Source organism: Chrysemys picta, chromosome 4, assembly GCF_011386835.1.
Source record: "Chrysemys picta bellii isolate R12L10 chromosome 4, ASM1138683v2, whole genome shotgun sequence".
In the NCBI taxonomy this organism is placed as follows: Eukaryota; Metazoa; Chordata; order Testudines; family Emydidae; genus Chrysemys; species Chrysemys picta.
The window spans coordinates 7,907,820-7,933,027 of NC_088794.1; the positions used below are offsets into that span (position 1 = coordinate 7,907,820).

At 55.1% G+C, this 25,208-nt stretch overlaps 2 protein-coding genes across 5 annotated transcripts; one reads left to right on the forward strand and one right to left on the reverse strand.

Annotated features, from left to right (window-relative positions):
• Positions 1 to 1,574: 1,574 nt before the first annotated feature.
• LOC103305738 (zinc finger protein 501-like) lies at positions 1,575 to 9,252 on the reverse strand. Of its 4 annotated transcripts, none has more exons than XM_065594364.1 (5): positions 9,050 to 9,252; positions 8,309 to 8,379; positions 8,001 to 8,127; positions 7,328 to 7,441; positions 1,575 to 6,747 (listed from the first exon to the last, which is right to left on the reverse strand). In XM_065594364.1, the coding sequence occupies exons 1-5, from the start codon at positions 9,105 to 9,107 to the stop codon at positions 5,636 to 5,638; spliced, it is 1,482 nt and encodes a 493-aa protein (XP_065450436.1). In that variant the 5' UTR covers positions 9,108 to 9,252; the 3' UTR covers positions 1,575 to 5,635. The 4 variants fall into 4 exon arrangements, with proteins under 4 accessions (XP_065450436.1, XP_065450435.1, XP_065450434.1 ...); XM_065594363.1 differs by lacking the exon at positions 9,050 to 9,252 and adding an exon at positions 8,769 to 8,928 and having other exon boundaries at positions 1,575 to 6,744; XM_065594362.1 differs by lacking the exon at positions 9,050 to 9,252 and adding an exon at positions 8,769 to 8,928.
• A 135-nt stretch (positions 9,253 to 9,387) lies between these two features.
• On the forward strand, positions 9,388 to 24,042 carry LOC103306736 (zinc finger protein 883-like). Its single transcript, XM_065594460.1, has 5 exons — positions 9,388 to 9,626; positions 9,941 to 10,047; positions 10,596 to 11,672; positions 16,501 to 17,257; positions 22,932 to 24,042. Exons 2-5 carry the CDS (start codon positions 9,969 to 9,971, stop codon positions 22,951 to 22,953), a joined length of 1,935 nt encoding a protein of 644 aa, XP_065450532.1. The 5' UTR covers positions 9,388 to 9,626; positions 9,941 to 9,968; the 3' UTR covers positions 22,954 to 24,042.
• The last annotated feature ends 1,166 nt before the right edge of the window (positions 24,043 to 25,208 follow it).

Sequence of the window (25,208 nt, forward strand, 5' to 3'; positions counted from 1 at the left end):
GTAGGGCAAGGAATGAGGGATTTGGTGTACAGGAGGGGGCTCAGAGCTGGGGCAGAGCATTGGGGTGCAGGGGTTGGAGCCAGGGATGAGGGATTTGGGATGCAGGCTTCCCCAGGGCTGCGGTCAGGAGAGAGGACTCCCCCGCAACCCTCTCTCGCCACAACAGCTCGGGGCGAGGCACCACTCCCCAACCACGGCAGCTCCAGCGGGGCTGGGCCGGGCCGAGGGAGGGGCTCCTCTCCCCCAGCCGCAGCAAGTCCAGGGGGGCCTCTCCCTGCCACGGCAGGTCCATGCTGAGGCATCTCTCCCCGCCGTAGCCCTGGGCCCCTGCGCTGGACTTAACAGTCAGCTGCGCAGCTTAGAGGGAATTTAGATTGTGGGTCTTCCCCAGGTATCCTGATCTAAATGTGCCACTAAGCCAGTAGGATCATATGCTGACACTGGAGAAACCAGAGGGGCCCAGCCTCCCTCTGCTTGGGGATGTGGGGGAGCTGTAGGTACAGTTTCCTCATACTTTAGTAACCTTCAAAGCAGCTCTGCAGCAGGTAACCTATCCGTCTGGTCTCTGCTCTCATATTGTAACAGCCACTTCCACACTAAGTTTCTCCACAATTTCTGCTGTTCTTTGTGAGGATTCCTATTAATTTCCCCATTCTGGCTACTTCGGGGGCCCCCTTTTCCCAGTTGCTGGTCTCCTAATTCCTCTCTCCATCATTCTAGCTGCCTTTTAAACTGTCCTGTCAGCTAGCAGATCTTTACTACACATACTGATCGCGAGTTGTTTACCACACAGTTATGCTGCACCTGTTTCTGCCAGTTCTGTGGTTTTTTCTGTTTTCTTTTTCCCCCCCAGCTGAACTTTCGACCTGCAGAGTTTTCGACCTTTTGGACTACTTTTTTTTCTTTCAGCTCAACTTTTGACTTCTTGGCCTATTTTCAGCAATGATGTATCACAGGGGTAGGCAACCTATGGCACGCGTGCCGAAGGCAGCACGCGAGCTGATTTTCAGTGGCACTCACACTGCCTGAGTCCCAGCCACCCGTCCAAGGGGCTCTGCATTTTAATTGAATTTTAAATGAAGCTTCTTAAACATTTTTAAAACCTTATTTACTTTACATACAACAATAGTTTAGTTATGTATTATAGACTTATAGAAAGAGACCTTCTAAAAACGTTAAATTGTATTACTGGCACGCGAAACCTTAAATTAGAGTGAATAAATTAAGACTCGGCACACCACTTCCGAAAGGTTGCTGACCCCTGCTGTATCATGTGACCTGCAACTTCTAATGGTGGAATAACCTCTGCGCATTCAAAATGCAAGCTAGGGACACCAAACGGAGTCTGGAGAATCTCTCCGGTATCACACCATCTCTTACCCTGCAGCAATCCAGGCACTGGGATTCAAATCCTTCAAACAGGCCTCTGAACTCCCATCCTCCACTTCCTGTGACCCCTCTTAGCTCAGTTCACCCACACAGAATCCCTACCCCCCAGACTTCTTATTTCCACACAGCTGTGATTTTCTGGATTCCACAGATCACAAAGGAAAAACACACACACAAACCCCATCTTTCAGATCCAAATATTTATTTTCACCTCTTAGATCTAACTACCAGAAGCTCAATACGTGGATAGAAAAATATCACTAGTTAAAAAAAAATGGATAAAGAATTAAAATCAGCCCTACAGAAAAATATTTGAATTAATCTAACACCTCTCCCTTAAAAGCTACATAGTGAGAAGGCCCCAATACTTCCATGAGTAGATTTCCTTCATTAAGTCTCTCTCAACTCATCATAACATTGAAATAATTGGAGCGAGATCTCTGTGTTATGACATCTGATGAAGCTGCAGGAGAAATATCTCTGGATTATAACATCCTGTGAAGTTGCAGGAAAAAGTTGTCTCTTTCCTGCTAAAATGAAATCATGCCAATCCCTCTACTATCGCCCTCCCCGTGTTTCTAAAGATTCCCAGATTAAAATACGCACACCCTCCCCTCAAAAAGAAAAAACAAAACAAAACAACCAAGGCTAAAAAGAAATCACTTTAAAGGGGCATTTTAACAGCAGTCACTTCTCTAAAACAATCTGGGTTTCCTTTGGTTTTAGAAAACACTTCCCCACTTGAATCAAAAGAGCAAACAATTGACTTAAGAGAGGATGGAGAGTGGGTGGAAGACCTGGCTAAGCAGACAACAGGGATTCTAGCTAGTTACTCTGAAGATTCAGTGGCCACCACTGTCAAAAGCAGCGAGTGATTCAGTGTCTCAGTTTTTAGGGGACTCAAATTGGGGGACGCCACCTTACAAGGAAAGTGATTCCCCCGAAAGCGCTGAGTGCTCGCCCTCTGAAAATCAGACTCAGACTGAGCACCCCCAAAATAACTAGCCAGTTTGGAAAAAATCTTAGCCATTTGCTTTTTCTCCTCCTTCCCCCTCTCCCACCCTATTGTTCAATCACAGCTTTTCCGTGCCACATCTTGATGCAACCTTGTTGTTCTAAAAAGTCCTGGTGTTAAGTGAATTCTTCACGCAGCCCTGCCGCAGATTTTAAAACTGCCCCCGCCTAGGGTTGGGCACCTGCTTCTGGTTGCTGTGCACAATCTGTGCCTGGCAAGTCTCTGGTTGTTGAGGGCACTTGGCCCAGGGCCAGAGAGTGCCATTATGTTGCAAAGAACAGAACACAAATCTAGATTTCCATGGCCACCTCTGCTGCAGCCAATAGATCCCACTTCCCTCCAAGAGCCATGGATACAGCCCAGGCGTCCTAACTCCCAGCCTCCCCTGCTCTAATCCACTCTACGCTTTTCCCCTACCAGAGGTGGGAAGAAAACCCAGAAATCCTGACTTGTTGAATCCCGTCTCTAACCTACACAGCTCCAAGACCAGACGAATCACCTTTTCTGCCTTTACTTACGTATAGATAGTTCCACCGGGCTGTTGGGTTTTTTTATAAAGAATTCTGCCTTGCAGGCATAACTCCACCAAACTCCAACGACAGCTTTGCCTGTAGAAATACAACAGGGCTGGGGGAAGCTCTGGGGTTTATTCTTTAAACCTTAGAACCACTAGGAATGTGTGATCTTATTTTATTTCCCTATGAAGCATCAGGTGAGGAAGCTCGAGAGCTTAACAGAACTCCCAAGGCAAAGGGTTGGTGAACTTTTAACAAAGAAGATTTTTCTCCAGAGTGTCTGTTATGCTGTGATGTACATGGGACTGTTGGTAATATTTTTATGATCCATATGTGTGTCTCAGTTTCCCTGTGCATTTTGTATGGCTACACACTGAGTAGAGCGAGGAATGAGGGCTGGCAGAATGGCAGGTGGACTATCTGAAATGGTACTAAGGTGTCTTTAGGAGCAGAAAAGAATCAACACACCTGAATGAAAGATCCGGAAGACATAATGGGAGCCCCAGTGACTGAACAAGAACACTGAGCTGCTGGGCCTGGAAAGAGCAGGCAACTTCCTCCGACACTCTACAGGGAGGAAAGAGCTCAGTATCACTGCTAATACGCAATGGGCTGCATCGCTCCCTGAGACAAGAATGTCTCCGCAGAAGTCTGATCTCAGTCGGACTCGCTGTAGGAGCTCCCGGTGGCAAACCGGGGTGCTGGAGCCTGAAGACCCAATCCTGGAGTCAGAGAGGCCACATGGCCTCCCCTGGTGGAACTGTGTGTCCCCCTGAGGTCTGCCACACTAAATAAAAGGGTTACTCCCAGGAGACTGTTTAAAGGACGGGATGTAGCACAGACCCTGTAAACCCATGTCTGATGGGGCATGCACCCCACACCACCTCTGAAGGGCTTAATGTGGCTAGTTGGACCAATTAACCAGCAAGGCTGCACCTGGAGGGGAGCCAGGGAGCAGAGAGGACTAATTAAAGGTCTGTAGTCACTCTCTGGGGCTTGGGAGAGCAGGGAGCTTGGCCTAGAGGGAAAGGCAAACCCAGAGGGGGATAGAAAAGAAGCTAGACAGAGACAACATATGAAGCAGACCAGGGAAACAGCAGTCATGTGTGGGACACAGCAGGCCTTAGCCACTGGATGTAGTGTCCCTGGGCTGGAAGAGGCCAGGTCTGGTTCCCCTACCAGCCACTGGGGAAATGGCTCCATTGATGGGCAGTGAACTGGAAGACTGCCTAGGATGACTGGTACAGAGAGACGTGGGTACACAAACCCCCCCCGGAAGGGGAAAACTACGGTGAGCTGGCCAAAGGGCCAAGCCACGAAGAGGGAGCCATTGAGTCCAGAGAGAGAGACGGAGTGAGCACATGCAGGAAGGGGTGTCAGACTGGCAGAGCTATTCCCCAGCTGGGGCCACAAGAAGGTGCTCCAGTGGTGAGCAAAGCATTCCATGATGCTATGTAGGCATTTGAGTGATATAAATATTAACACAGGCAAAGAATCTGATAGGCTCACTTTGTTGACACTTATCTAACTCAGTTATCCAAGGAGCATATTGGAGAAAAATCCTCATGGTTAAAATTTGTGTCAAAACTTTCAATGGTGACGGTCAGTGCCCAACTTTTAATGGTTAAGGGGGCCCAATTTTGAGACAATGCTGAGCACTTCCACCTGAAAATTAGACCTCTAAGGTATCTCACAATGGACGTCCTCCAAGATTGCTACTGAAAACTCCTAGCCTTAACTTATGTTTGAAAGCCATTCTCCACATTCAATCAGGTTTAACTGATCAGACCCAATTCACCAGTCTTCCCAAGAGACTTCCAAGTTATACAACTCCCAAATGTCTAACGTACAAGTCCCAAGCAAGTTGATTCCCTACGCCCCTTCCTCACGCTTTGTTTTGTGCATCATAAAGTAGCAAAATTGAAGGGCACAATCCCCAGTTTTATTTCCCTTTCCAGAATCTCCTTAAATTTCTTCTGTTGGTTGGTTGAGATAAATGAGACATCAATCGTGGAGCTTAATTACTGCAAACCAGACTAAAAAAAGACCTAGAGATCTATGCTCTACAGCTAACTCAGAGCATGAACAAAGCAGGTCAACTGAGAGCCACTTCTGGCTTAGAGAATTACTCACCAAATAAAGAATAATATGCACTTTTCATCTATGAATCTCAAAACACTGTAGAAAAAAGCTGGGTATCATTATTCCCATTGTACAAAGAGCTGGGGCTGGAACCCAGGAGTCCTGATTCTCCCAGCCCCTTCTGATATCAGCCCTAGACCCCATTCCCCTCTCTAAGGACTGAACCCAGGAGTCCTGACTCCCAGCCCTAATCACTATGCCACACTATATTTGCTTATTTCCTCTCTACAAATCTACACATCAACGCTAGACAAGTTACCTTAGCTCTTCCTGCCATTTTGGGATCTTCGCAGAGGCCATCAGCACCTTGATCCAGTGGAGGGGTGAGGGCGGGGGCTTCTAGGGCACTGGCATGCATTGGGGGTAGGAGCCAAGACTTCCGAGATGGATGGGTATGTCTTGCTGAGCAATGGGGGTGGGAAGAGAGGAAGCCAATTTACTCTCTATAAAGGTGCCCTTGTCCCTCCCAGCTACCCCAGAAGGCACATCAATGTCCTCCTCTGTAGTGGCCCCTGTTCCCCAGGACATGTCAATTTCACCCTCTCGAGTGCCCCCCTCTCTGTCTGCTGGGTGTCTACTTGGCATGCGTCCTCTGGTGCTTCATGAGCGCGGAGCTGTCTCCAAAGCCCTTCCCGCAGTCGGTGCATTTGTAGGGCCGCTCTCCGGTGTGGGTGCGCCGGTGGTTGGTGAGCCTGGACCTATTGATGAAACCCTTCCCACACTCGGGGCACTTGTAGGGCCGCTCCCCGGTGTGGATGCGCTGGTGGTTCATCAGGGATGAGTTGCAGCGAAAGCTCTTCCCGCAGTCGGTGCACTCGTAAGGCCGGTCTCTGCAGTGGATCCGCCGGTGCCGCATGAGCGACGAGCTCTGGCTGAAGGTCTTGCCGCACTCGGGGCAGCTGTAGGGTCTCTCTCCGGTGTGGATGCGCCGGTGCTTGATGAGGTTGGCGCTTTGGCTGAAGCTTTTCCCGCAGTGGCCACAGCTGTAGGGTTTCTCCCCAGTGTGGATGCGCCGATGCTGGATCAAGTTGGAACTGCTTATGAAGCTCTCGCCACACTCAGCACAGCTGTAGGGCTTTTCGCCCGTGTGGGTGCGGACGTGCTTGGCAAAGGATCCCAGGCTGAAGCTCTTCCCACACTCGCTGCAGAAGCAAGGCTGCTCCGCAGCATGGGTGTGGTAATGCTTCACCAGGGTGTAGTTGCATTTGAAACTCTTCCCACACCTGCTGCACTGGTAGGGCCGCTCGCCCGTGTGGATGCGCTGGTGCTGGAAGAGGTGGGAACTCCGGATGAAGCCCTTCCCGCACTGGCCGCACTTGTAGGGGCGCTCCCCGGTGTGGATGCGCTGGTGATCGATGAGGTTATATCTGAGGACAAAGCACTTCCCACACTCGGTGCACTTGTAGGGCTTCTGGCCCGTGTGGATGCGCTGGTGCTGGACCAGGTGGGAGCTCTGGCTGAAGCTCTTCCCGCAGTCTGAGCAGCTGTAGGGGCGCACCTCAGCCTGGGCTTGGATGTGCTCTGTCACCACCCTGATGTCCGTGTCATCCAGAGATATCACCTCTGTCTCCTGCTGCCGTCCAGCTCTGCTGGCCTCTCCCTGCTCAGCGCCCCGGGACAACCCGCAAGGCTCCCTTCCTGCAAGCCCTTCCTGCTCGGGATTATCCTCCTCCATCCCAGCACCTACTGGGGAGAGAGGGAGAATCCAGGGAGGGCTCGTTCCCTGTGCCAGGGAGAGAAGGGGCACAAAAGGGAGCAGAAAATCTGAAGAACAGAAAACGAATCCCCGGAAAGCCTTCCCCACGGGAGAGCGGAGGGGCTGGTTCTGCCCCATGGCCTGGCTGAGCCCTCAGAGAATGGCTGGGGGAGGGCAGGGTTCCTCCCAGGGGTCAGGCAGGGTGGGCAAGAGCCAGGAGTGACGTGTCACGAGGACAGGGACCTGCTGGAGATGACATTGAGCGAGTCCAGACTGTGGAGGTCTCCAGGCGGCTTTGCTGGGACCCCTTCCCTCCTGTAAATTGCCAAACTAACCTAAATTATTTGATGCCAATTTTGCCACTTCAAGGCTCCCCCAGCTTTGTGGCTCACTGACACCAGCCCTACGGGTTTGCGCTGTGATTCTCTGGCCTGGGTTTGGCAGGACGTCAGACTAGCTGACCAGAATGGCTCCTTCTGGCCTCCCCCATCTATGGCTCTAGCATGGCACCCCGGGGCTCTGGCTGTTAGTTCATGGAGGGTCTCTGGGACAGCATCACTCCTTTCTCACCTGTGCAAATGACCATCAGGTTCTCCGTTTCCTGGGAGCCCTGGAGATCCGGGACCCTCGGTTCTTCCCCTCGCTCCATCCAGGGGATCACAGCTGAGACAGGGATGGGGAATTCTGCTCGGGGGAAGGAAACAGGCGAGGTGGTGCTTGGTGAAGTCTCCCTGGAGGGCTCGGGGCAGAGAACTCGCCCTCATTTTAAGCCCGACCCTGTTCTCTGCTGGTGGGATATGTTCACAGGGAACCTTGGGGCAGGGTGATACCTGGGGGGATGGGCTGTGCCCCCTGTAAGGGAGTCAGGGATCTCAACACACAGTCAGGGACTGAATGGCTCAGGGAGTTGCTGGGCCGTTCCTAGCCCTGCAGAGAGAGCAGAAGCCCTGCTGGGCACGGAGCTGCCTTGGGAGGGGGATAGAGGGATTCGGTGCGTGTGTGAACCGGAGCAAAGAAATGCAGCCACCTGTGCCCTGGAGATCCCTGAGGGGAGGGGATCAAACTATCCCCTGTGAATCTCCTTCCAGTGAGGGGCTGTGGGGGTGACGGTCTCTCCTGTGGGGTTTGGGGAAGGGGCCAATCCCCCAGAAATCTACGGGGCCAGGGAAGAGCCCTGAGCCGAAGCTGTCCAGGGCTCCCCGCTACATCAGCTCCTGATCCCCGAGGGGCAGCGGCGCCTCACCCAGCGAGATCAGAGTCTGGTAATTCTCCTGCATGACGTCCCTGTAGAGCTGCCTCTGCCCTTCGTCCAGGAGCCCCCACTCCTCCCGGGAGAAATACACGGCCACCTCCTCGAACCCCACCGGTGCCTGGAACCAGAAGGGACCCCGCTCAGCACCTGCCGCTCCAGCCACGGCCCCCAGCGCTGGCTCAGAGGGCGGGCAGCGAGGGGCACCGCTGGGAGAGCCCAAAGGGGGAGTGCGTGCAGGAGGAGCCAGGGGGAAGGTGCAGTGATCACTGTCCGATCGCACATCCCGCTGCGCATCTCACCTGGGAGCCAGCCACTGCGACCACCAGCTCCAGTGCCGGGCCGCTCCCCTCCTCGCCCAGGGCAGGCCGATCTGTGGGGAGCACATGGAGGTCAGAGGCCAGGGCACAGCCCCACGCGGGGGGGGGGGGGTGTATGGCCCCCTATGGAGCTAACCGCTCTGCTGGAGACCCGTGGCTGGCACAAAGTCCAGAGGGCCCTGCTGGGGTCATGCTCATCCTAGGGCACCTGCTGGGATCGCCAGCCCCCTTGGCACGGCTCCCAGCCCCACGGAGCCACCTCTCTGCTGCTCCCCCGGGATCTGGGGCGTGTGAACCCCGCTGGCAGCCTGTGGAGCTCGCGTGGGGCACGAGACACAAACACTCGCTGAATCTGTTGCAGCCTCACACCCGGAGCCCAGTTCTGGAGCGCCAGCAACTCCGGATTTCAGTCCTGCTGCCCCCGCCCCCAGCCCCGCCGTACCCACGTCCTGCCGCTCGCGGGGCTCCGGCAGCGGCTTGTCCGGGGAGCCCCGGGGGAGCCGCCTGCCTCCGCCCCCCGGCTGGGAACCGGGCTCCAGCAGGGAGCTCGGGGGCTCCATCTTGCCTGAGATCATTTCCCCTCTGCAGGCGTCACGTGTAATCCGGAGCCAATCCCCTTATCTCAGAGACCGGGATGAATGAATGGGCTTGTACATCTGCCACCACAGCGCCCCTCAATCCCGACCCGCGGCCCCTGCTATCGCCTCCCCTGTATGCAGCTACCTTGCACGTGTGCCCGCAGCACTCCTGGGGCTATCCAGGTGACCCAGGAATAACTCATTGAACAGGCTTCACTTCAAAGGGGGCATTTCCACCTAACCCGAAGAGAAACATGGGGAGCCAACATGACATTGGCTAGAGCTCGGGACTCCTGGGTTCTGATCTCGTTTCTGGGAGCTGAGTGGCATCTAGTGGACAGAGCAGGGGGTGGGCGCCAGGGCGCCTGGGTTGTAGCCTGCCCTACGGGAGAGGAGTGGGGTCTAGTGAATTACAGCGGGGGCGGGGGGGGGGGCGTCAGGACTCCTGGGTTCCATGGCCCAGATCTCCTCAGGCAGGTAACTGAATTGTTCTCTGAGTCCTTTAGGGAACAGGGATGGGGGACGGAAGGAACTTGAGAAAAAACCATTTCCTGCAGACTGGAGAGTTTAGTGTTAATATAATAGAGAAATTCAACTCCAGCTTCCCAGAGCGGAGCCGGTGCTGGCTTAGGCTGTAACAGCGCAGGGACCTTCCTGTCCCGGCCTCCGGACACCTGGGTCCCTCCCAGGCCGGCTTCCCCCGTCCCCCTGCGTGCCCAGAGGTGAGTCCCTGCTGAGGGCCGAGGGGATGGCCTGGCCGGGCGGTGAGCTGAGGCGCAGGGAGAGGCGGCTCTGGGGAGGGAGAGAAACGGCAGCAGGGGGCAGGAAATCGCTGCCTGGAAGAAGGGGCTGCAGGGAGGAGGGGATCGGGGCTCCCCGAACTGCAGCTGGCACCAGAGACACCCCCGGGCAGCGGGGGGAGGGGGTCTATGGAGCTGAGCCCACAGGACCCAACCCCGGGCTGCCTGGGGGGAAGTTTTGAAGGGTTTAATGGTAATTTATCAAACCAGGACTTCCCCTCTTTGCTCCCCTGCAGGCAGGATTCCTGATCCCTGATCTCCGGGATGGAGCACGGGGACGAGCCGTGTGTCCGGGATCTCCAGGGCACCGAGGAAAGGGAGACACTGGCCGTCACTTGCACAGGTGACAAAGGAGTGTCGTGGGCTCGGGGACTCTCCATGAACTAACAGCCAGAGCCCCAGGGTGCCATGTTAGAGCCATAGATGGGGAAGGCCAGAGGGGGCCGCGCTGGTCAGCTAGTCTGACGTCCTGCCAAACCAAGGCCAGAGAATCGCAGCCCAAACCCGTAATGCTGGTGTCAGTGAACCACAAAGCTGGAGGAGACTTGAAGTGGCAAAATTGGCATCAAATAATTTAGGTTAGTTTGGCAATTTACAGGAGTGAAGGGATCCCAGCAAAGCTGCCTGGAGACCTCCCAGTTCTGTCTGGTCTCACTCAGTGTCATCTCCAGCAGGTCCCTGTTCCCACAGCAGGCATCATTCCCAGCTCCCACCCACTCTGCCTGATCCCTGGGAGGAGCCCAGCCCTCCCCCAGCCATTCCCTGGGGGCTCAACCAGGCCATTGGGGCAGAACCAGCCCCTCCGCTCGCCCGTGGGGAAGGCTTTCCGGGAATTCATTTCCTGCCCTTCAGATTTTCTGCTCCCTTTTGTGCCCTGTCTCCCTGGCACAGGGAACGAGCCTGCCTGGATTCTCCCTCTCTCCCCAGTAGGTGCTGGGATGGAGGAGGATAATCCCGAGCAGGAAGGGCTTGCAGGAAGGGATCCTCGCGGGATGTCCCGGAGCGCTGAGCAGGGAGAGGCCAGCGGGACTGGAGGGCAGCAGGAGACAGAGGTGATATCTCTGGATGACACGGACATCAGGGTGGTGACAGAGCACATCCAAGCCCAGGCTGAGGTGCGCCCCTACAGCTGCTCAGACTGCGGGAAGAGCTTCAGCCAGAGCTCCCACCTGGTCCAGCACCAGCGCATCCACACGGGCCAGAAGCCCTACAAGTGCACCGAGTGCGGGAAGTGCTTTGTCCTCAGCTACAACCTCATTGATCACCAGCGCATCCACACCGGGGAGCGCCCCTACAAGTGCGGCCAGTGCGGGAAGGGCTTCATCCGGAGTTCCCACCTCTTCCAGCACCAGCGCATCCACACGGGCGAGCGGCCCTACCAGTGCAGCAAGTGCGGGAAGAGTTTCAACCGCAATTACACCCTGGTGAAGCATTACCACACCCACATCGGGGAGCAGCCCTTCATCTGCAGCGAGTGCGGGAAGAGCTTCAGCCTCGGCTCCTTCGCCCAGCACGTCCGCACCCACACGGGCGAAAAGCCCTACAGCTGTGCCGAGTGCGGCGAAAGTTTCAGCAGCAGTTCCAACCTGAGCCAGCACCGGCGCATCCACACCGGGGAGAAACCCTACAGCTGTGGCCACTGCGGGAAAAGCTTCAGCCAGAGCTCCAACCTCATCAAGCACCGGCGCATCCACACCGGAGAGAGACCCTACAGCTGCCCCGAGTGCGGCAAGACCTTCAACCAGAGCTCGTCACTCATGCAGCACCGGCGGATCCACCGTGGCGAGCGGCCCTACGAGTGCACCGAGTGTGGGAAGCGCTTCATTGACAGCTCCAAGCTCAACAAGCACCGGCGCACCCACACCGGTGAGCGGCCCTACAAATGCACCGACTGCGGGAAGGGCTTCAGAGACAGCTCTGCCCTCATGAAGCACCAGCGGACCCACACCAAGCAGATGCATCTCAGCTGTGGGGAGGGGACTCTCGAGGGAGGGAAATTGACAGGACTGCAGGGGGACTCTCTGGCAGTATATCATAGGCTAGGAAACTGAGGCGTGCATGCATATCAATCATATAAGTATTTACCAACATTCTCATGTTCATCACAGCTTAATGGACACTTTGGAGGAGGCTTCCTTGTTCAAGGTGTGTCAGCGTGCTGGCACTGTCCCCAACTCTAAAGCATGCCCTGCCACACCCAGTCTTTTCAAGGAGGTCCATTTCTTTCACAGAGATTAGCACACAGAACAGGAAACAGCCTTAACTTAATCTTGGCCCCAGGCTTCAGGGCCACCCCACCCCGGGGTCTCGGGCACCCCTGTTCCTGGCAGTTTCCCAGTTTCAGCCACCTCTACATAAGAACGGTCATACTAGGTCAGACCATGGTCCATCTAGCCCAGTATCCTGTCTTCTGACAGTGGCCAATGCTAGGTGCTTCAAAGGGAATGAACAGAACAGAGCAATTATCAAGTGATCCATCCCCAGTCATCCAGTCCCAGCATCTGGCAGTCAGAGGCTTAGGCACACCCAGAGCATGGGATTGCATCTATGACCATCTTGGCTAATAGCTATTGATGGATCGATCCTCCCTAAACTTAGCTAATTCTTTTTTGAACCTAGGTATATTTTTGGCCTTCACAACATCCCCTGGCAATGAGTTCCACCGGTTGACTGTGCGCTGTGTGAAGAAGTACTTCCTTCTGTTTGTTTTAAACCTGCTGCCTCTTCATTTCATTGGGTGACCCCTGGTTCCTGGGTTATGTGAAGGGGTAAATAACACATCCTTATTCACTTTCTCCACACCATGATTTTATAGACCTCTCTCATAGGAATAGGTCTGTGGTTTGAGTATTGGCCTGCTAAATACAGGGTTGTGAGTGCAATTCTTAAGGGAGCCATTTAGGGATCGGGGGCAGGGGGGGGAGAGTGATACTTGGGACCAGACTCAATGATCATTCAAGGACCCTTCCAGTTCTATGAGATAGGTATTACCCCCCCCCCTTAGTCTTCTCTTTTCCAAGCTGAACAGTCCCAGTCTCTTTAATCTCTCCTCACATGGAAGCTGTTCCATCCCCCTAATCATTTTTGTGGCCCTTCTCTATACCTTTTCCATTTTTAGCATAGCTTTTTGAGATGGGGCCATCAGAACTACATGCGGTATTCAAGGTGTGGGTGTACCATGGCTTTATACAGTGGCAGGGCTTCTTCCCTGAGCCCCCCTTGCTCCAGGGACCCACCACAGGAAGTAGCTCCACTGCAGTGTGGCTTTCCCGCTCCAGGGCTCAGCCTGTCTCAGTCGTTCCTCCCTCTAGCCACTTAATAGCAGCCCTTTATCGGCCCAGGTGTAGCCCAGCCATCTTTAATTAGTTGGATTAAGCTCACCTGCTCTTGTCCAGGGGGGCTGGACTTAGTCTATCCACAGGGACCAGCTACGCTGGGATACAGCCCTGGGGGGAAAGAAGGGAATATGCTGGAGTAGTCTGTCTATCTTGATTATGTTGGGTGGTGCTGTGGTTCCTGGAAAATATTAAAAGGAAATTAGATAAAAAGATGTGGGATCTTTAGATCAATGTCCGTAACCCCTGACTGCATCAGCGTTAAGGGTAGATTCTGATCTCGACGCCCATGTAAATCCCATGTGACCCCTCTGATGTCAGTGGAGTTAGGGCTGGATTCTGATGGGTCTTATTAACAATTATTATTTGTTCCTTTAAGAGCCATGTTCAATTGCTGGATAACACACAAAGGTTCTGATCTATGTTTTTTATCCAGGCTGCTAGTGAGTTACTCTCAGTCCTGTTACAATGGGTCTCTCACACATAAACCCAGTAATTCAAAGGGCCAGAGTAAATCCAGAAGGACTCCAGGAAAGTCAACAGGATTACTCTGGATTTAAACCACTGGGACTGAGATCAGAATGCAGGCCTGACTCCAGTGATTGAGTGGGGTGCTGCTGGATTTATGCCAGGGTCACTGAGATCATAATCCAGCTCCATGATTTTAAAGTTCTATTGATACAGTACCTTAGACCGTGGAAGGAGCAGATGCTGGTGAAATTATACTTCTGTATTGACCAAAATTCTGCCTTCTGCTCCCTGAGCACTTTGGTGGGAGTGGGAGGGGCATGCTGACTGGGTCCCATTGAATGGTTAGTTGATTGTTGTTTTTGCATTTGTCTGTTTCCAATAAACTCTGATGCTTAAGGCACACCTGAGAGGAAAAGACTGTGTGTTATCATTTTAAACCTTGCTCTTTCCACTGAAATAGCTAAAAACCGTAGTTGTCACATCTCTCAGCTCTCCAGCCTCAACCCCACTGAGTCTGTGGCATTTTTCTACAAGAGGCCATGAAAAGAGGGATGGGGCTTGATGGGGGATTTTTATCTCATCCTTTAACAATAGAAGTGGCAGGGCTTGGAGCCGTCTCTCTGCAGCTGGGGATTTCCTCTGTTCCCGAACCAAGGGAGGCAAAGGCTCCCAGACTGGGATTCAAACCCACAGATCCCAGCACCACCCTCTTTCACAGATCCCCCCCTCAGCCCCTGCTGAGCTGGTTCCTTTATTCTCCCCTTGTAAACTGGTCCCTGCAGCCTCGGATCATGTCTGTTGCTCTGCCCTAGGCTCCCCGGAATCTGAGGGACCCAGAGATGAGCCGCCAGAAGAGCCTCTCCTGGATTATATAGACAGGAACTATCCCCTCTGTTCTCAGGTCCGGGAATGGGACATGCAGCGTTTCCCCTCTAGGGGGCTGGAGCACATGAGTTATGAGGAGAGGCTGAGGGAACTGGGATTGTTTAGTCTGCAGAAGAGAAGAGTGAGGGGGGATTTGAGAGCTGCTTTCAACTATCTGAAAGGGGGTCCAAAGAGGATGGATCTAGACTGTTCTCACTGGTACCAGATGACAGAACACGGAGTAATGGTCTCAAGTTGCAGTGGGGGAGGTTTAGGTTGGATAGTAGGGGGGGAAATTTCACTAGGAGGGTGGTGAAGCACTGGAATGGGTTACCTAGGGAGGTGGTGGAATCTCCATCCTTAGAGGTTTTTAAGGTCAGGCTTGACAAAGGCCTGGCTGGGATGATTTAGAGATTGATCCTGCTTTGAGCAGGGGGTTGGACTAGATGACCTCCTGAGGTCCTTTCCAACCCCGATAGTCTATGATTCTAGATCCCAACATCCCACCCCCCCCTCCACTGCCACAGAACCTCCAGAGCCCAACATTCCACCCGACTGCCATGGAACCTCCAAACACCAACACTCTGCTCTCGGCTGCCACCGAACCTCCAGGCCCCGACATTCCACTCAGCTGCCACAGAACCACCAGAGCCAACCCCCATGGAACGGCTAGACCCCAACATTCCATCTGAAATGGACCCTCGCCTAAAAGCAGCTGATTTCCTCCTGCAGAGGTTACTCGGGGGGGGGGGGGGAGGGGCGTTAGGCAGCGTGGATCCGGAGCACTTTAACTGAGACACGGGACCCCGAACCCCAAGGAGCCCGTAATTCGGATTCCATCCGTTTCCTCTCCAATCTCTAGAAAGAGAAAGACTAGACCAGCACCCTCAGGGAAATCTACCGCCTGCTACCCCTCCCTGGGCACATCCCCTAGGGAGAGGGCACCCCATTGCTCCCCACGCTGGTCTGGTCTGTAGTGTCTTCCCCAGGGGCTCCCATATCTGGCCAGCCCAGTCTCTCCATGTTAGGAGCCTTTGCCTACTACTGTATCCGTCAAATCCCTGGGTTAAAATCATAGAGATCGGAAGCGCCCAGGACTAGAGCGGAGGCGGGATGAGCGGGGCTGTGATAGCGCCGGGACCTTCCTGTCCCAGCAGCATCCTGGACATCTGGGTCCCGAGCCCCGCTCCCGGCCCACGTGTGCGCAGGGCGAGTCCCCGTCTGCAGCCCCGCGCGGGGACAGAGAGAAACAGCAGCAGAGGCAGGAAATCGCTGCCTGGAGGAAGCGCTGGTGGGACGAGGGAGCCGGAGCCGAAGGCGGAGAGGGAGACGGAGACCCCCCCCCCCCAGCCCGATTCGGGGCAGCGCGGGTGGGTCTGTGCAGCTGAGCCCCGCACGGTGCCCCCAGCCCAGCCCGCTCGAGGGCAGCAGGGACGGGGGCGAGGGGTACCTGGGTTTGGTATTAAAGCCCAGGCGCGTTCTCCGCTCTTAGCCCTCGCGGGAGGTCATCTCATCGAGCCCCGTCTCGCCTGTTTCCTTCCCCGGCCCGGGCGCGATCCCCCGCATGGAGCCGAGGGTCCCGGATCTCCAGGGCTCCCCGGGAAGGGAGCTCCCCAGAGGCGCCCACACAGGTGAGGAATGAGCGACGCCGGCTGGGAGCGAAGGGAAAAGCTGGGGTCCCAGCCAAGCCAGCGGGAGCCCCCCAGGTCTGTCTCCCCTCCCTGTGTATCGTCCCCAGCAGGTCCCTGTCCTCATGGCACATCCCGGATCCCACCCCTCGGAGGAGCCCTCCCCCAGCCTTTCTCTGAGGGCTCAGCTGGGATGTTGGGGCAGCCCCAGCCCCTCCTCTCCCCTCAGGGAAGGATGGGGGGGGGGTGCTTCTTATCCTCATGTTTCCTGCTCAGTCCCCTTTGTTATCCCCTCTCACCCCCTGGATTCTCTCTCTCTCCCAGCAGATGCCAGGACAGAGGAGGACAACTCCAAGCAGGAAGGCCCTGTGGGAGTAAAGCTGCATGGGATGTCCCATTGTCCCAAGCAGGGAGATGATGCCTGTGGGGTCGGACAACAGCAGGGAGCCCCCCCGGGGCAGAGACCTAATGATCTCGCCCAGCTGACCTCCATCCCAGCAGAGAAACCCTACAAATGCCACGAGTGCAACAAAAGCTACAGCCTGAGCTCGAACCTGAGCCGCCATCGCAGGAGTCACACGGGGGAGAGATCCCACAAATGTGCCCAGTGCGGGAAGAGCTTCCACTTCAGCTCCCAGCTTGTCCAGCACCAGATCGGCCACACTGGGGAGCGACCCTACAAATGCCCCGACTGTGGGAAGAGCTTCGGTGTGAGCTCCAACCTTCTCCAGCACCAGCGCCTCCATTGGGTGGAGCGACCCTACAGCTGCGCCAACTGCGGGAAGAGCTTTGGCCACAGCTCCCTCCTGGCCCAGCACCAACGCATCCACATGGACGAGAGACCCTACAAGTGTGGGGAGTGCGGGAAGGCTTTTGGGGTGAGCTCAGCCCTGATCCGGCACCAGCGGATCCACACCGGCGAGAGGCCTTACAAGTGTCTGGTTTGCGGGAAGAGCTTCAACCTTAGCTCCAACCTTTTCACCCATCGCAGGATCCACTGGGATGAGAAACCTTATAAATGCCCTGAATGTGGGAGGAGCTTCAGCCAGAGCTCAAGCCTCAGCCGCCACCAGATCAGCCATACGGGGGAACGACCATACAAATGCCCCGAGTGTGGAAAGTGCTTCAACCAGAGCTCCCTCCTGATCCGGCACCAGCGGATCCACACGGGGGAGCGACCCTACAGATGCTCCCAGTGCTGGAAGAGCTTCCTACGGAACTCCCAGCTGAAGAGACACCAGAGTGTCCACACTAGGTAGGGGGCAGTGGTTGATGGCTCTCTGGTACCCAGCTGGGCCTGGGCCATAGCAGTTCTACAGACCAACCAGGATCACTTGGATAACTGGGATCGTCTCAACAAGATGTGTTTTAACACAGCCAAATGCAATGCTGTACATTCAGGAATGTGTGAGAATTTGCATTTACTGGGTGAAGGACTGTATACTGGGACACAGTGACTCTGAATAGGACTTACGGGTCCTGGTGGATAACCAGTTGACCATCAGCTCCCAGTGTGATGCTCTAGCTAAGAGGGTAATGTGATTCTTCATTCTATAAACTGGGGAATATTGGCTGCTACTCTGAAACAGAGAGGGAGTATCGCCTCTGTATGCGGCATTGGGGAGACCATTGGAGGAGACTGCATAGGGTTACCATCCGTCCGTATTTCCCCAGACATGTCCGGCTTTTGTGTCTTTAAATAGCCATCCGGGAGGAATTGGTAACAAGGTTATAAAATCCGGGATTTTTCCCCCTCCCCTCCTCTCCCTCCCTCCCTTCCATGCAGAGTGCGGCGTGGTGATTGGGCGGCTGGGCCCGATTGCATCACTCCCATTGGCCTCCAGGAGCCAGAGCCCCTCCCCTGCTTCCCCCCCTCTCCCCCCCCCCTGCAGCCCAGTGGGTGTAACAACACAAACAGCCCCGCCTGCAGCGAGTTTTGACTACACGTGGAACCAGCATCTGACCGGCATGGGCATAGTAAGGGGAGTCCCGGGGGGCAGTCAGGGAGCAGGGGGAGGGTTGGATAGGCCTGTCTGGGGTGGGGGTGTGAATATGGGGTGGGGGGGCGGCAGGTTATAGTTTTTGTGGTGCCCGAGCTTCAGCAATATCCAGGGCCGGGGGCTCTTCTCCAGCAATATTTGGAGCTGGGTCTCTCCCCCGGCCTTGCCTGGAGCGGGCCCCGGCCTCCACCTGCCACCCCCCCTCCGCGCATCCTCCCCCCGCAGATCCTCCCCCGTCCCTGGCCGAAAGAAAGCAATGCGCCCCTCTCCCCTGCCTGCTTGTGCCCATTCCTACCCTGCCTCCCGCAGCAACTGCTGTCTGCTGCCCCAAGGTCCCAGTGCCCCCCAGCCACTAATGGCAAGGCAGGCTGCCCTTACCCTGCCCTTCCACCCTAGCCCTGAGCCTCTCCAACGCCCCAAACCCCTCATCCCCAGCCCCAGCCCTCATCCCCCTGCACCCTAATCCTCTGCTCCAGCCATGAGCCCCCTCCTTCATCATGAACCCCTCATCCTCAGACCCACAGCCCTCACCCCTGCACCCTCTCCTAGCCCCAAGCTCCATCCCAAACCCCCTCCCCCTTCCCACACACCCCTCCTGCCCTCAAACTCCCTCACAAAGCCTGCACCCCCTCCCTTTGCACCGCCTCTCACCCCCAAACTCCATCCCAGAGCCTGCACCCCTCACCCCTTCCTGCACACCCACCCCCTGCCCCAGCCCAGAGCCTGCACCCAGCACTCAAACTCTATCCCAGAACCTGCACCCCTCCTGCACCCTAATCCCCAGCCCAGGATCTGCACCCCAGACCTCCTCCCCCACCCAACCCCCCTCCCAGAGCCTTAGGCAGGTCTGGGCACCACCAAAATTTCTAAAAACCTGCCACCCATGGCAGTCAGGGGACAGGTAGGGTCCTAGGGGGGCAGTTAGGCTGGGGGGGTTCTCAGGAGGGGGTAGTCAGGGGACAAGAAGCAGGGGGGGGTTGGGGGTTCTGAAGGGGGAAGTCGGGGTGGGAAGGAGTGGATGGGGGTGGGGCAGGGCTAGGGCGGGGCTCCCCCCTCCCCCAGTGTCCTCTTTTTTGATTGTGGAAATACGGTAACCCTAAGGCTGCGTCCAGTTCTGGAATGCACCCTTCAGAAAGGGTGTTGACAAATTAGAAAGGGTTCAGAAAAGAGCCACAAGAACAATGTGAGGTCTGGGAAACCTTCCTTGTAGTGAGCCACTAAAGAGGTTTGATCTATTTAGCTTATCCAAGAGAAGATGAGTCGATGACTGGATCCCAGTACCTACATGGGGAGGAGAATTTTGATAGCAGAAGGCTCTTCAGAGTAGCAGCCAAAGGCTAAATGAGATCCAGTGGCAGGAAGCTGAAGGGAGACAAATTCAGACTGGAAATAAGGTGTGAATTTCTAGCCGTGGGGGAATTAACCACTGGAACAACTCACTGAGGGATGTGGTGGATTCCCCATCACTTGGAGTCTTTACACACCGAGCCTGGACGACTGTAACAGCTCCGCTCTAGCGCCACCAGAAGTTCTGGGCTGGCTGCAGGAATCACGCGGTGAGGTTCGTTGGCCGGGGTTATGCAGGAGGTCAGGCCGGGTGGTCAGAATGGTCCCTTCTGGCTATAAACTCTACGAATCCCTCACCCCTGTCTGCCCAGCTGTGGGAGGCAGAGTGTGATAGAGACACAAAATGAAGGATTCACATAAACGTATCAAGGCAGGAAGAACTAAGACTAAGAGGCCACGTGGTCCTCAAAGTCAGCAAATCTGGGTTGTATTCCTGCCTTGGCTACTGACTGGCTGTGTGTCCTTGGGCAAGTCCCTTTCCGTCTCTGTGCCTCAGTTTACCCTCTTGCCCTTTCTGTTTTCCCTTGTGAGCCGGGCAGGGGCTGTCCTTGCTCTGGGTGTGTGCTGTGGCTGGCACAATGGGGCCCTGATCTGGGGTGGGCCTGTGGGTGTGGCTATAATAGAAATAACTAATGAAGTGGGAAGCTTTAGCGTCATTTACAAATGACTCTGTCGCCTCCTCCTTGTGCTGCTTTATCCTTGCTGGAAGTGACGTCCCGCAACCCAGGCCTGTTGGCTAAGCAAAATGAGACCTTACCCTCAACTCCACGGCATTTCTCTGTTTGTCAATCAGACAACTGGTTGGGGATAAATGGGGGACACACAGAGCTCCTGGCATGGGGAAAAGAGGGAGCTGGTGAGGACACAGAGAGCCCCTGACATGGGAGTGATGGGGGGACACACACAGCCCCTGGAATGGGGAAGAGAGGGCAATCGGGGGGACACAGAATTCCTGGGATAGGGCCAAGGTTCAGGTAGTCCCTGAAGTAGAGGGGGCTGGGAGGGTGGTATACAGGGAGCTTGTGGGGGATGCACAAACCGGGGAGTCTTGAGTAGGAGTAAATATGTTATTTTATCTCTGCATTTGGCTTTGGTGCCACCACTTCTGGAATCCTGTGTCCAGTGCTGAAACCCACAATTCAAGACGGATGTTGATACATTGGAGAGGGGTCAGAGAAGAGCCACAAGAATGATTACAGGATTAGAAAACCTGCCTTAATAGTGACAGACTCAAGGAGCTCAACCTATTTAACTTTCCAAAGAGAAGGTTAGAGGGTGACTTGATCCCAGTCTGTAAGTACCTACATGAAGAACAAATATTAATAATGGGCTCTTCAGTCTAGCAGAGATCCAGTGGCTGGAAGTTGAAACTAGACAAATTCAGACTGGAAATAAGGCGTAAATTTTTAACAGTGAGAATAATTAACCACTGGAACAATTTACCGAGGGTCGTAGTGGATTCTCCATCACTGACCATTTTTAAATGGAGATTGGATGAATTTCTAAAAGCTCTGCTCTAGAAATTATTTTGGAGCAGGTCTCTGCCCTTTGTTATCCAGGAGATCAGAAGAGATGATCACAATGGTCCCTTCTGGCCTTGGAGGAGCCCCTGTGGGTACAATGAACAGAGCGAACAGAAGAAACAAAGTGTGGGACCCGCTAGCATAGAGTGTAGGTCACTTCAGGAGCTGAAATGAGCGATATGTCAGAGTCCTTCAGTCCCAGCTCCTACCCCACATCCCTGGGGCCTCCCAGGAGGTCTCCAGCAGAACTACAGAAGAGGAGACTTTGATTGGGGGATGGGTTTAATTTGAGATCGAGAACACCTTTATGGAGAGGAGCTCTCCATGTCTGCTGTGATACTTCTCCACCTGTTCCGCGCTCCAGCTGTTCCTGGAGAATGGACCCATGGGTGGGGGTTGACACAGTGGGACAAACAAGGGCACATTAATTGGGACACAGGACTCTGAGCCCTTAAGGGGGCCTGTAATTCTGATCCCATGTGTTTTCTCTCCAATCTCGAGAGAGCATCCACAGGGAAATCTACTGCCTGGTACCCCTCCCTGGGCACATCCCCTGGGGAGAGGGCACCCCATTGCTCCCCACGCTGGTCTAGTCTGTAGTGTCTTCCCCAGGGGCTCGATATCTGACCAGCCCAGCCCCTCCGTGTTAGGAGCCTTTTCATAATACTGCATCCGGCAAATCCCTGGGTTAAAAACAGAGCTCAGAAGCGCCCAGGACTAGAGCGGAGTCGGGATGAGCGGGGCTGTGACAGCGCCGGGACCTTTCTGTCCCAGCAGCATCCCAGGCTCCCAGCCCGTGTGTGCGCAGGGCCCAGTCCCCATCTGCCGCCCCACAGAACCCAGGCGAGAATCGCCCCGGCCAGGCGGTGAGTGGGGACCCCGGGGGCAGGGGAGAGGGAGAGAAACAGCAGGAGAAATCGCTGCCTGGAGGAAGCGGCCGCAGCCACAAGGGGATCGGAGCTGACCCCCGGCTGGGACTGGAGAGCCCCGCCCCAGCAGCCAGCTGGGAGGCAGTGTGGGGTGGGGGTCGGGGCAGCTGAGGGGCAGCAGGGACTGGGGCCGGGAAGGGGTTTGGTCAAGCCCCGGCGCGTTCTCTGCCCCGAGCCCTGGGGGGAGATTTCACCAAGGGGGATTCCCGGCCCGGCTGCGATGCCCCGCATGGAGCCAGGGGAAGAGCCGAGGCTCCCAGATCTCCAGGGATCCGGGGAAAGGGAGATCCCCAGAGGTGCCCGCACACGTCAGAGACCCGTGGGTATGGGGGGAGCAGGGCTGTATCCTGGGAAGTAGGGACCCTCTAAGGGGGCTGGATGGAAACCTAGAGAAAGCCTGAGCTCCAGGTGCAATGCTCTGGCTAGGATGGTAACAGGATCCTTGGATCCATAAACAGGGAACTAACCCAGTAGTGGCAGGGAGGGGGTATCACCTCTATAGAATCAGAAGATTTGGGTTGGAAGGGACCTCAGGAGGTCACCTAGTCCAACCCCCTGCTCAAAGCAGGACCACTAAATCATCCCTAGGGCAATGACCATTACAGGAGGCTGTGTCCAGTTCTGGTATCCACCCTTCAAGAAAGGACATTGCGAAAGTGGAGGGGGTTCAAAGAAGAGCCATGAAAAGGATGTGAGGTCTGGGTAACCTGCTTCCAGCTGAGGCCCCAAAGAAGCTCAATCAATTAGGCTTTTCCAAAAGGAGGTGACTTGATGCCACTCGTCCCTCTGTGGGGAGGAGATCGCTCAGAGCAGAGGGCTCTTCAATCTAGCAGCCAAAGACAGAGCAAGCTTTAGGAGCGGAAGCGAGACACATTCAGACTAGAAATAAGGTGCGAGCCGGGGAATGAAGCACTGGGGTACGTTACCAAGGGCGTTGGTGGGTTCGCCATCACCTGGGGTCTTTTGGGAAAGATTGGGGGTGTTTCTAAAAGCTCTGCTCTGGTGAAAGCAGAAGCTGGGTTAGATGCAGGAGTCGCTGGCTGAGATGCTCCAGCCTGAGTTACACAGGACTAGGTCATCACCATGGTCCCTTCTGGCCTTCGCATCTGTGTATGTTCCCTCACTCCCAGCAGGTGCCAGGACAGCAGGTGAGGAGAAGCCCCGCTGGACGGGCCTGTGGAAGCAGAGCCGCAACGGACATCCCGGAGCGCCAAGTGGGGAGATGCCAACGGGCCAGGGTGGCAGCAGAGAGATCTCCAGGAGGGAAGAGGCTTGTGGGCACTCGGGGTCCTTATGGGGATGCAGCAGGGGGAGCAAGCCTACCACTGCCCCGACTGCAGAAAGGGTTTCAGCCAGAGCACAAACCTCCTAACCCACCGGTGAGCACACCTGGAGGAGAGACCCTACGAATGCCCTGATTGCGGGAAGGCCTTCAGCTGGCGCTCCCACCTGCTGGAGCACCAACGCAGCCACACCGGAGAGCGCCCCTACCACTACAGGGAGTGCGGCAAGAGCTTCAGCTGGAGTTCGGCCCTGATCCAGCACCAGAGCACTCACACGGGCGAGCGGCCCTACCGCTGCCCCGACTGTGGGAAGAGCTTCAGCCGTGGCTCCAACCTGCTGCAGCACAAGCGGATCCACACAGGGGAGAGGCCCTACCGATGCCCCGAGTGCTTGAAACCCACTGCCCTATAGGATAGGGGTCACTGATCAAACCTCAGTGGCCCTTGGAGGGATGTGCCACCACATCAGGCTGAGGGTCTGCAGTGGCGGATTATGGAGCCAGCTGGGATCCTGGCCTGGTAGCCCTCATGGGGCACATTACTACATTGTGTCTCACCTCTCCCCACCTGGGATTGAACCTAGTACCTCTGTTTCCTAGACCTATGCCTCCCTCCTGTCTGCAGTAAAGGACATGTTGCCTGCGAGGCACTGACAAACCCATCATTTAGCTGTTAGAGAGGGACATAGGCACCCTGTTAGCACAGGTTACAGCCAGCCTGAGGATCACTGGATTATGTACCCATATTCCCTTGGTTGGTCTGTTTATAGGGCTCGAACCCACAACCTCTGGGTTTCCACTGCCCTATGTTCTCTGCTTGGTTCAGGTCCCATTCAACCAGGCTGAGAGTCTGAGAGGTAAAAACAAGCACTGCTACCTCTCTGTCATGCCCTCTTTCCTCCTGCTGGTGGCATCAATATGCGCCATCAGCTCACAATAAATTGAGTGGATCATCAGGCTGTGGCCAACCCTCTCTTTTATTACATGGAAGAAGTAAGTGTGTGTGTGTGAGAGAGAGAGAGAGAGAGAGAGAGAGTTGGAGGGAGAAGCACAGTGCATGGGTCCTGGACCGTATGGGGGTTACATCAGGGGGTCCATAGAGAAGATGGACCAGTCAGAGGTAGCACATATTATTGGAACACCTAGGAGTCTCAGTCAGGCTCCAGGACCGCACTGTGGTGGGTGCTGTACATTATTTATTAGGTGTATTATGGTAACACCTAGGAGCACTGGTCAGGCAGCAGGACTGCACTGTGCTTGGTGCTGTACATTATTTATTAGGTATTGTGGCGGGTTGCCCCCTCCCCCTTCCAGGGACCTTGGCCAAACTGGACAGTCACTACGCAAGAGGATAAATGGACACAAGTCAGATATCAGGAATGGCAATATACAAAAACCTGTAGGAGAACACTTCAACCTCCCTGGCCACACAATAGCAGATGTAAAGGTAGCCATCTTACAGCAAAAAAACTTCAGGACCAGACTCCAAGAGAAACTGCTGAGTTCCAGTTCATTTGCAAATTTGACACCATCAGATCAGGATTAAACAAAGACTGTGAATGGCTATCCAACTACAGAAGCAGTTTCTCCTCCCTTGGTGTTCACACCTCAACTGCTAGCAGAGCACCTCACCCTCCCTGATTGAACTAACCTCGTTATCTCCAGACTGATTTATACTGCCTCTGGAGATTTCCATTACTTGCGTCTGATGAAGCGGGCATTCACCCACCCCAGTTCTGTCTTGTCTCTCCCTTATCCCTCCTATAACAGCCCATGCTCCCCGCAAATCCCCAACCTTCTCCCAGGTCTCCATGTTTTTGATTTACCTGTGGGCTTTGGTCACTTGCCACCTTCTAACCTAGTTTAAAACCCTCCTCACTTGGTTAGCCAGTCTGTAGCCAAATATGCTCTTCCCCTTCCTCGATAGGTGGACCCCATCTCTGCTTAGCAGCCCTTCTTCCTGGAACAGCATCTGTGGTCAAGAAAGCTGAAGCCCTCCTGGCGACCCTTGGGAGTGGGGGAGTGGCATGGGGCCAGGGTAGGCAGGGAGCCTGCCTTAGCGGCAACCACGCTGCATCACCAAATAGGAGCTGCTGGAGGTAAATGCTGCCCGGTGGGAGGCCGC